Genomic DNA, 11,553 nt, shown 5'->3' with positions numbered 1-11,553 from the left:
AAAAGTAGACTTAAATATTCCTATCACTCTTCCTTACCTCTTATGATTGACTCATCATAGATCTAAACTACCTCGTATGTCTTATCTTCCTCATTTTATACTAGTCATTTGACATTTTAAATGACTCTTACTTAACCATACTTGTATTGGTATACTTCTTCCAATAGGATATCTTCCTTATGGTTGTATCCTCTCTTTGGACTACCATGTATTGTATACCAACTATGGTCTTCTACCACCAATTATCTTAAGCTCCATGGGTGTTCCAATTATTTGGAATGAAGCAAGATAACTAACTAACTTTACTTATGAAATATAGATAAGAAATATTGACTCAAGTGTGTCAGGATTATTCTCAAGTGAATACCCATCTCAAGTCAAAAGAATAGTTGGTTTGGCTAAGACAACCTCCTATAGACACTACTAAACCTATAGGTCTCCTTTAAAGGGTTTTAATCCTAGGGTCAAAGCATTTGCTCTGATACCAGCTGTGGTGACCCAGCGTACCACTGCATGGTGTAGTACACAAGTCGTTGACATAACACAAGTGAAACACCGTTCCACCCATATTACATCTCTCAGAGTGGTACAACAGAAACATATGCGAGTCCAAGTTATGTCTATAGAAGTACACACGAACTGTTTACATAAGATCCACACAGCCTCCTACTTTACAGTGAGGTAAAACTTCAAATAAGCTCCAGAAGAACGACTCGTAGTCTATCTTATAGCTAACTCAAGTTTAAGAGCTAATTGGCTTGCTATAGAACTCTAGCTATTTAGGTGCTAGGATTAGGGAAAGGTTCCCTTCTATTACTAGTCTAGGTTTCCATCATGGCTGATGCAGAAGTTGACTCCATTGACTTCTTTGATTGGATTCTTCATCTTGTTGCAGTTGACTCCTTTGTCTTCGGGTTCCACGGTAGTTTCTCCTTCGGTGCCTTGATCTAAGAAGGGGGTTCAAACGAGATAGAATGAGTACGAGCGTACTCAGCAAGTTCATATTAGGAAATAGGTGTATCATGCACTAGCTAGAGCCATAGACCAGAAAGTCATAGGCCAATGCAAGTTTTCATAAACATTTCTTCAAAAGGTTTATTTTATTCTGAAAACTATGCCCGTCAGTCTTCACAGGTTGAACAGAACTTCGTGGAGTTCCTTTCCTGCCGCGTTCGCAGTTCCCTTCCCGGAACAGGGAGTGACAGTCACAATTCTTGATACCCTCTGCAGAGGTGCGTTACTTTACCCCACAAGAGATCTTAACCATGTTGCCGGCCGAGAGTATGTCCTCGTCCACACTTCCTTTGGTGTGAGGCCCAGTATAAGATCCAAGCCAATCACTGCCTTCTCCGCGACCCTGCAAACCCACCCTTTTGTCCAACCGTACACCCCCAGTAGACTTCTCCCGATAATACGGCTTTACTCACGGTGTACTCCGGACAATCCATCATAGATCGTAGAGCTTATCATCACTAATGGATGGGGATTTAAAAGGATATCCCAACCTATTGCGGCAGTGCCTCCAACACCCTACCGGCTCTACAGATCCGTTGGCGTGCAGAAGGGAAAAGATACAGCTGACTTCCCTAGAGCCATTATAGATCTTATGGATAACGCGATATGTACGGCGCTAGAATCACTGGACGGCATTGGTACTTAATCCTAGGGTGATATAACCCATGCAATGGAACCTCCACCATATCAACACATACCATGGTTCCATTGCCCACCACATAGTCATATTCATAATTGTAAAATAATACTTTGCTTTTCAATGCATGAGTGATAAGTATAGTACTTTGCATATAGTTTGATACAAATAATCAAATGACATGAGCAAGCGATGAACTTGCCTTTCTTGACTGCAAGATTATGCAGGCAAAAGCTTCGATACGTGATAACTCCAAATTCTGAAATACCATCATCGTCCGGTAAGGACAATGTTTAAAGAACTGGCAAGGATGCTATAATGCATAATATGAGATGCAATCGTCCCAAGCGTAACCTAACCTCGATGATTTAGGATGTATGAGTTGTAAAGATTTCTTTAGGGTTGGTTGCACTTTTAGAATGGTTCTCAAACAAGGTTCTTATTAGGGTTTGGTTATATTAGCATCGTAATCAAGTGATATAAGACATTATAACAATTATACACATAAAGAATAGTGGTGGAATAATATGTAAAGAACAGTTGTCAATTTTTAAGTTCTATAGAACATGGTTGATGATTACTTATACTATACTTCAAAAGAATAACTTTTGAAGAACATGTTGTTTAAGAAATAATGAGTATTTCAAAGAAGGATTAGGCTTCTAAGGTTTGATTGACATTTGTACTTCAAAAGAATAACTTTTGAAGAACAGGTTAAATAAGAACAAGAACTATTATAAATAGGAGCTATGTAACTTTAGGGTTTATTATTGGGTTCATTTAATTTCAATAATAGGAACTAGTTGGGTTCTTAAATAGAATGGGTTTCTATATAGCAAGTATTGGTAAGGTTATTACTATGGTTTCCTATATACATCATATCAAAGGATGGTTGTTTAAGATGGTTCTATAAATTAGCTATTAGGGTTTACTATGGTTTCACAACTACTTAACTAAGTAATCTCTAATGGTTGCCCAACTAAGTGGTTTATCATTTCCTAAGTAGGGTTGAGTGCAATAGGAGCATGTGATGTGCACTACTACACAAGATTGGTATTAGGGTTTATCATTATGGTGCTACTAGGGTTTGATGATTGAGTTTGACCTTAATGGTAGGGTATATAGGTTAGTAGTCAATGGTACTAATGCAATTAACAAGTTAGGGTTTATACCTAGGTGATACTAGTGAATCTTATGGTTTTAAATTGAGATAGAGACATGAAATGATAATCTCAAGTGACTTGGTTTTATGCTAGTGGATCATGACTTGTATTTGTTGGTCACATAATATGGTTCTCTATGTAAGGTGAAATTCACATGATCACATGTGATAAGCAACTAGGGTTTTAGGGTTAAAGCATTTTCAAATGATCACATAAAATAATGGAATCAAAGTCTTACTAAATTGAAATTAGGGTTTCTAAATTATGGTACAACTCTAAAATGCTGATTATCAATAGAGTTGTGGTTACTAATTACTTTGAATCAAAATTAGGAATGGTTTGACTTTTTATTAATTTTCACAAGATTTAATAATTAGAGCAACTTCTAGTTAGGTTTCATTAAGAATCAGGGTTTAATCACTGTTATTATGTTTAAAGTATTTAATTTGTTAACTTAAGAATGTTTAAGTAAATAAGTTTTGACTTACAAAAATATTGGCTTATAATATTTTCTTGAGTTATTACTATTTAAAGAAAATGGTAAATCGTAATTTACAAATTAGGGTTTATGAATTACCATTAATAATTAAGTTAATGCAAATATGGTAAAGAAAATTAATCTTAACATTTAATTAGTTACTGAATAGTTAAAACTTAATTTTTAAACTTCACTAATTATTGAATTCAAATTGTATTGTAAATAAATGAAATGGCATAATTAATCAGGTTAAAAAATAAATGGATTTTTATTTTTTTTACACATTTTTGTTTTATATTTTATTTGAATAGAGTTTATTTTTGTGAGTATTTTGATATATTATTTAAATTTTTCTGAGTTGAAATGATTTTTCTATGATTTTTCAAATTTTCAGCAATTTACTGGAATTTGAAATAAACAGAAAACACTAGATGTACCGGTTCAGACTCTAGTCACAGACACTGACTAGTGGGGCCAGGTCCAGCGTGGCAGCCACGTGGGAATGGACCAGGTCAAAATCGAAACGTGGCGCGGGGCAGCTCTGCCGGCGGGCAATTGACGACGGCGCCGGCGACCTGGGCTCTCCCCGGACGATTGGGGACTACCGTTCTACTCAGGACGCGATGAGGAAGCTATTGGTACTAGCGCTGCTACCTAAAGGTCATCGGAACATGGCCGTCGGCGAGGTGAAGCGGCGGCGCTCACGGGCTTACGGTGTGGTGATGATCTGGGATACAATGGAATGGTCCGAGGGCACTAGGCGGAAGAGAAGCTCACCCTGAGCACAGAGCGCTTGACGGCGAGGCCTGAGGTGGTCTGTAACGACGGCGGCGATGGTGGCCGGTGTCGGAGATGCTGAGCTTGACGGTGACGCTCCAGGACGCTCTGGGCCGATTCCTGGCGCTAGCTGAGCAAGTCGAGGGCGAGGAAGACGATGGCATCCACGGCGTGGCTCGGGAGTGCCTCCATCGACGGCGAGACGTTTGGCCGACGGGTTAGGGTTTCGGTCTGAGAAGAAAATTGAAGAGGAAAAGAAGAAATGGGGAGCTAGGGTTCGTCCTAGGGTATTTATAGGCTCCAGAAACGCGCCTCGTCACGCGGCCGCTCAAGGAGAGATCGACAGCAGCGAGGAGGAGGTGGCCACGGCATCGTGCTGTCGAGCGCGTGTGAGAGGAAGACGAAGATCATCCTCTTCGGTCTTATCCCCACGAAGGGGTATGATGGGCTAGGCCAAGCTGGCTTCTGCGAAAGGTGGCGTGGTGATGGGCTGTGCTGTTGGGCTCAGCTGCGGGGCTGCTCGGCCTGCCAGGTAAGTTTCCCTCCATTTTCTTTTTCAAATTTCTGTTTTCTTTTTCTATTTTTATTTACTGGTTTGAATTCAAATTGAATTCTATTTTGTTTTACAGGTTCTAAAATATTTGAATATCAATATCACTTTATGATAATACTCACTGCATAGTTCTTTTGTTCAAACAACTATTAAATATATGATTAATTTGGTGTTATTGTGAAGTGCATTTTAAATTAAAAATGGATATGGTTTAAATGTTTATCTCTATTCCTTTTTATTTAGGAACCAATCTGTTTGAATGGTTAAAAATTATAACATGTGCTTGGTGAACACTTTGTTAGGTTTGACTAGTACATCATAATATGGATTGTGCACATATTATAATTATAGCTAGAGTTTAAAATTAATGGCAATGAGAATGGATTGGTTCATGATTTTATGTGAAGAGTTACTTCTAAGGTTTTAGGAAAATGATTGAATAAACTCTACAATCACCAATCTCCATTAACTAGCTTAAGGTTAATTTATTTAGGATAGATCCTATCTTGATTATGGTTAAATCAACTACTTATATGATATTTCTATTTTATCAATTATTATTTCATTTGGTTCACTAAGTAGAGCATTTGGAAAGAAAATAGAATTGAATATTGGTTCACTCTACTCACTTAAACAGTACTTAAGCTTGGGTATATATGGCTTGGTTTATACTTGTGATCAATGATACACAAGTTGGGACATATTATTTTATGTGGAGATAATCCTATGTGAAAGGACTAGGGTTTTGGTAATGCTTCACTAATTGTAGTAGGAAACAGGAATGAGGCATGGCAGGGTTCTATTTGTAATCTAAATTTATACTTGTATTGAAACTCAAATTGGGTTTAGGGTTTTAGTAGTGATCACCCAAGTGATACACAACTAAGATTAGGTATGAGCATAAGCTTGGTTATGTTTAATTGGCTCTCACCTCCAAGATTAAAGGTTGGTTTGAACAAGTAGAATTTAATACTACTCTAATATTCTCTAGGATAGATATGGATATGGTTAGCATCTATAATCTCTCTCACTTCTTAATGTCTTGTAATAGCCTAAGGTCCTACTCAAGATATGATGATATGATCCTCTAAATATATGGTTCGCCTAGGAATTCTACCTTGGTATTTTCTGTAGCTTGTTCTTCAGAAAATCTGATAAACCTGCATCTTGTGGTATGCCTCCACCTCCTAGCTTCTTCATCTTGATCCTAGCTAATTCACATGGAAGGTCTCAAGTAATTGGTTTCCTTGTAGCATGGTACAAGATGCCCAAATTGATGAAGGGTGTGGCTCTATTTATAGGCTTGGGCAAGCTCTAGTATCATGACACATAGGTGGTGACTCTTGTGTTGGTTAGATGAGTAAGGTGCTTGGTTGTCATGCCATCATCCATAGCAATCCTTTGAGCATGAGGTGGCATAGCTTGGAAAGCAAGTCATGTAGATATTTTCATCCTATGTGGCAAGATCATTATCCTCTCATATGATTTATTTTTGGATATCCAAGTGGCATTTGTTACTAAATATCTTGTGGATGATTTTATTATTGTGGATGAGTCACTATATCATATTGGATTGGATTTATATTATAATATTGATCAAAAGATCAAGGTTGAAGGTTATTCCTCAAATTTGGATAGTTGGTGTTTGATTTCACCAAGGCATGATCATATGAGTTTCAAAATACTCATAGTCAGTTTGATTCAAATAGTTTGAACTATAAATCGTAATGTAAATGGATTTAGTTTTATGATATTCCATATACTTAATAAGTTATGATTTAAATAAAAATGTGTGGCTTTTACGCACTTTAGACCCTGTGGTTTACCTTATTTGGTAATAAGTTTAGAAGTGAATTAATTTACACACAAAGGTAGTTGCTAACTTTTAAGTGTTAATAAGTTAGGGTTTGATTCTTAAAGAATGTGTTGTTGTAAATATAATTCCATTTGATCTAATCCATAGATCAAATCATCTCTACCCAAAACAAGGTTTTAACAAAGATCACAGTGAAGTTTATAGCGCTTGACTTGATGATCTACTTCAATTCCAGCAAGTCAAGTGAAACTTCAGTTACTGTGGTAAGTTTTATTTGAAAGCGCGAAAATTCCCCGGATTTTCTATGCATGAATGCAATACACACTTTGGTGTTCTCTCATTTTATAGCCTCTAAACCTGGGATATTACAATATGAGAGGGTGTGGAGGTCCAAGTGACCAACCCATCCACAATTTCCCCAAAAGCCTACACTTATACTTGAATAAATGAATTTCTAACAATTTGGTTGCTTCTTGAGCAGGTATGGTTTCAGCAAGGAAATTGTGGAGCGCCCAGGTAAATTCTGTTGAGACCTGGATCCGTCTAAAATCCTTTCAGATATTTATGCTCTATAATTCATAGGATGCACATTCTTATACTAGTTTCTGTACAATGGCAGGATATTGGCCCTCCAGTGCTCATGTTTGTGGCTTTTGGTTTCTTCCTATGGCTTGGCAGTTTTCTTGTGATAAATGCAGTGATTTATTATGTGGAAATGTCACTTCTCCGTGTGAGGATATTCTGTGTGCAAATCATGCTGTCCTAGAACACTTCCTCACGGGAAATTCTTATTCATCTTTACCTATATTCATAGGATGAAGTTCCATTGGTAGGTGAGTTTCTTATCCTAAAGACTCTTTTCTATTTTGTGCAAGGACATTTCTCCTTGATATGCTTATATTTTCATATAATAATGTTGTTGTACTTAATTTAAATGATTTCTCTCATGTGTAAATGATTTCTCAGCATACTCATTAATGATATCAATCTGCTGCAGCATGGGTTTTCTTAGAAATCCTAAAGCATTTCTAATGGTGATTAAAGCTGTCATAGAGGCAACAGGTTACAGATTTATCCTTTTCACAGCTGGTTACCAGCCATTGGATTCAGCAATCAGATCTGCTGATTCTTTAGTAGCAGAATCAAGTGAGTTAGATGCACATCACTCACCTGCCCTTAGTGGTGACAGCACTCTCCTTTTCAACAGTCGACTGTTCTGCTTCTCTGGGTGAGTACTCTGTGATGGCGACCATTCATCCTTCTCAGGAATAGTTAGATATTTTAGTCAATTGTATGAGAATATCAGAACTTTTTCAGATCAATACCATATAGCTGGCTTTTCCCCAAATGTGCAGCTGCTATTCACCATGCTGGCAGGTAATAAGTTCTTAATTTTTTAGTGACCAAGTTGTGAATGGTAAAGTTCCATTTTACTGCTGCTTCAGCAATAGAACTTAACTTGTTTTCTGCCTCACAGCGGATCTACAGCTGCTGCACTATTTGCTGGAATCCCCCAGGTAATTACAAGAGCTGCTATACTTAGATAAGAAAGTATTTGTGTTGTTCTGTTGATCTGGCAATGTCATGTTGTGAATGTTAATATGCTGTAAGTATCTTCCATATCAGTATTGATTCTGTTCATACGCTAGCTGGATTCATGCATACTCAATAGAGATGATGCCATTGTTCCAGTTGAGAGTCACGACTTACACTATTAATTTAGAACAACCATTTGTTAACCAGAAGGCCAGAGCTATTCTTCTTATAAAACAAAGGAACAACAATTTGATTGACCTTTCTTAGCTCATCGTAATAGCACTTGGTTTGTGTGACAGTTTGCTAAGATAACAATACAATTTCACCCTCGAGCCAAAAGGATAATTCACCCGTAGCACATATGAAGCTAAGGAATTTCAATACCTTCTTTTTGAGAAAATGAATTTGTGTACTTGTAAACTATAAAAAAACTGACATTTTTTTCATCTATTCCTTTTGTAACCCTGAATTGAAGTAACATCCATCCTGTGTCAGCAAGAAGCATCATGTATATGATATTTGCCAAAAAAAGCTGAAGGTTTCATTGCATATAACACCCATCTCTTGTTTCAAGAAGAAATAACATGCATGCAATATTTCCGTAAGGCTAATGGTTTATGTTTGTTCAAACAATGTGTTTGTCTTTTAGAATTCTTATTTTTTGATTGTTGTAAAATTATGCTAGCAGTTGCTTTTGGATGTTATAGATTGTACTAAACAGGGTTATCTTGCAGGTACCATGTCCTTTCCTACTGGACCAGTTTTACTGGGCAGAGAGGCTGCACTGGTTAGGGGTGGCGCCTGAGCCCCTAAAGAGGCAACATCTAATCCCAGATACAGATGACGCTGCGATCATTAACAAGGCCGCAGACATGCTTCTTGGAGCTATCAGATCAGCATTATCACCTGAGATTAAGGCTCAGGCAACCAGAATTGCTAACCGACTTGCTTCTGAGGTGTGTTTGCTCAGTGGCACTCTACAGTTGTTGTTTCCGTAGTACTGACCATTTATTTTTCATTTAGAAAGCCTCAAAGTTTTAACAGTTTTTTCTCATTGATTGATATCGTCCCAGGATGGGATTGGTGAAGCCCTCAGGATCCTGAAGGAGAAAGTTCTGCCTGAGCATAAGGTTGAGCCGCAGAGACCGTAAGATATACTGAGAGTTATAAAAATGTAAGATTATTATACTACTTAGCTTAGAATTTTCGTTTGTGCCCGCATTGGTTTATCATTTATACCTTGTATTAGCTGCTACCGTCAATTGTTACCTCGGAGCACCGCAATACAACCTCAAGTTATAGAACCTGTTGATTGGGGATGGAATAAAAATTATGTAGGCTGTTATCATGATTGGGCAGGAGCTCCGCCTATCTATTAGGAATAAACATGCATGTCACCTGGATTGTTCTACAGTAAAAAATGAACTTTTGAGTGTCTTAATAAAAATGACTTTCTAACAAGAAATAGAAACACTAATAATGTGAGTTAATTCAACAAAGAGGAGCTCTGCCTATCTATTAAGAATAAACAGGCATGCCACCTGGATTGTTCTAATTTTTTTGTAACTTTTGACTGTCTTAATAAAAATGGCTTTCTGAAAAGAAATAACACACAAAAAGAATGTCAGTTACTTCAACAAAGCACACTTCCAACTGCATATAAAAACATTCCAGCTTTTCATTTTACATTACATGCTACGGCCAAAAAGAAGTTGCCAACCTTGGCAGTCCACTGAATCTGCAAGGCCTGGAGCTGAGATGGTTCAGTTAGTATAGTTGGGACTTGCAGAGCTAGCAAACCACTCTGCAAACCGCACCAACTCCATGCTAATGCAGCCGTTGGATATAATCACGTAAACGACTCCACCAATAAATCTCGGAAAACGAGTGGTGTTTTGAAACATGGGAGCATATGCTCCCTCTATTTTGAATTTCATCTTACACATATTTTGAATTTCAAAAAAATTAAAATAAAAAATTCGCACGTACATCTTCACGTGATACGTGCTCACAAAGTTGTTTCATAAAAAATGGACTTTCCATGTGAAGTGTGTAAAAAAGAGAAAATTCAGTCCTAAAAACAATGCTTTTTACACGATAAATTTCCTCTTTTTTACATAGACCACAAAAAATATTGATTTTTCGTGAAACTTGACGAATGCACATATATTATGAAGATGTACATGTAGAATTTTTTGTTAAAATTTTTCGACAACTCAAAATATAATTTTTTGGTATAGGGAGCATATGCACCCGGGAGCCGAATTGAATTTCCGAAAAACGACCTACTTCAGCTCACCTATATATATACGAGAACCGAACTTGCACGCCCCAAGAAGCATAGCGCAACAGAAGCCACCAGCTCACTCAGGCAGTTCTTGACCTCACCACCCCAGGCAAGCAACACTACCGCGCAATGCCCCGCCATCTCGGCCTGCACCGCGCGATCGCCGCCGCCATGCCCGCGGCCTCGCGCCACCTCGCCTTCCTGCACGACCACGGCATGATCGCGGCCGCGGTGCCGGCGGTGGCTGCGTTCCTGGCTGTGTGCGCGCTGGCGCTAGCGATGTGCGCGTCGCACTCCGGCGCAGGGGAGGCGGCGAAGGAGCGGCTGCGGCGCGCTCTGGCGAGCGTGAGCCGCCGTAGGACGGACCCGGTAATCGTCAGCATCCACCAGGTGCAGCCTGGCGTCGGCTTTGGTGGCGACGCGTCGCCGCCTCCGTGCGTGTGGCAGAAAGGGATCCTCATGGGGGGCAAGTGCCAGCTCCCGGACTTCTCCGGTGTCATCAACTACGACCCCGCCGGGAACATGGTCGCGCCAGGTCGTCCTCGAGCCCAGCCGTTGCCGGCGCTTGGCTGGTGAACTCGTCTCATCTCGATGTGTGTTGTTGTTCACTTGTTGTATGTGTGACGTGCCTGTGGAACCCAGGCTCGGAAAAGTAAATCTGCGATGCAGAATGGTATCCCAGGTAGCCTGGATTGGATTTCCTATATTTTGTCAAGAGGGCAAATTCCCAGTTTCACCGAGACTTAGTAGAAATGGTGTGTTCCTCTTTTTCCTTGAGATGAGAAGAGGAGAAGAGGAGAAGAGGAACAAACTACTCCAAATCGTGTTAAAACTTGTACGAGTATTTTGGATTTTAGAAACTTGAACTCCTCTAACATTTCTTCGCACCTGAAGTTCTAAATAATAAAAATGAAGCAGCTTGTTTTGAACTTCTCTGATAAATGCTTCCAACCACAAGAGACATAGGTGGGACTCTTCTAAGATTTGTCCGAATTCGTTAAAAGTTTGGCTTTTGAGTTTTTTTTAGCTCCTCTAGAAATATGAAAATTGAAGGAAACATGTCGGATTGGCACAGTCATTTGAATTGCAGGAATGCATTCGTCGCGGTTTCAGTCTTGTTCTAGCCCCACAGCTGCATCTTCTTCGCTTTTCTCTCTGTTAAAGACATTTTTTTTTACGGAAACAGGAGGAGCTCTGTTAAAGACATATACAGTGTAGATTTTCGCAGCCAACCTCGACTGATCTGTTCTTGGGATAACCTCGATCTCTTATCTAACAGAATTTTTTTATGC

At 39.0% G+C, this 11,553-nt stretch overlaps 2 protein-coding genes across 3 annotated transcripts; both read left to right on the top strand.

The window, feature by feature from the left end:
- Nucleotides 1–3,630: 3,630 nt before the first annotated feature.
- LOC139829795 (sterol 3-beta-glucosyltransferase UGT80B1-like) lies at nucleotides 3,631–9,326 on the top strand. Of its 2 annotated transcripts, none has more exons than XM_051328448.2 (7): nucleotides 3,631–6,954; nucleotides 7,058–7,267; nucleotides 7,436–7,666; nucleotides 7,756–7,815; nucleotides 7,916–7,955; nucleotides 8,709–8,930; nucleotides 9,048–9,326. In XM_051328448.2, the coding sequence occupies exons 2-7, from the start codon at nucleotides 7,254–7,256 to the stop codon at nucleotides 9,123–9,125; spliced, it is 645 nt and encodes a 214-aa protein (XP_051184408.1). In that variant the 5' UTR covers nucleotides 3,631–6,954; nucleotides 7,058–7,253; the 3' UTR covers nucleotides 9,126–9,326. The 2 variants fall into 2 exon arrangements, with proteins under 2 accessions (XP_051184408.1, XP_051184409.1); XM_051328449.2 differs by having other exon boundaries at nucleotides 3,633–6,954; nucleotides 7,058–7,271.
- Nucleotides 9,327–10,234: 908 nt separating this feature from the next.
- Nucleotides 10,235–11,194, top strand: LOC139831233 (uncharacterized). Its single transcript, XM_071820571.1, has one exon. The coding sequence runs from the start codon at nucleotides 10,391–10,393 to the stop codon at nucleotides 10,835–10,837; it is 447 nt and encodes a 148-aa protein (XP_071676672.1). The 5' UTR covers nucleotides 10,235–10,390; the 3' UTR covers nucleotides 10,838–11,194.
- Nucleotides 11,195–11,553: the final 359 nt, after the last annotated feature.

This window comes from Lolium perenne, chromosome 5 (genome assembly GCF_019359855.2).
Source record: "Lolium perenne isolate Kyuss_39 chromosome 5, Kyuss_2.0, whole genome shotgun sequence".
Lineage (NCBI taxonomy): Eukaryota > Viridiplantae > Streptophyta > Magnoliopsida > Poales > Poaceae > Lolium > Lolium perenne.
This window is presented reverse-complemented; position numbering and strand designations above follow the sequence as displayed.

Excerpts from the sequence above, each read along its gene's own strand:
- LOC139831233 (XM_071820571.1), top strand. The coding sequence starts at position 10,391 with ATGCCCCGCCATCTCGGCCTGCACCGCGCGATCGCCGCCGCCATGCCC.
- LOC139829795 (XM_051328448.2), top strand. Across the intron at positions 7,956-8,708 it reads TATTTGCTGGAATCCCCCAG|GTACCATGTCCTTTCCTACT; the intron begins GTAATTACAAGA and ends GTTATCTTGCAG. Across the intron at positions 8,931-9,047 it reads CTAACCGACTTGCTTCTGAG|GATGGGATTGGTGAAGCCCT; the intron begins GTGTGTTTGCTC and ends ATATCGTCCCAG.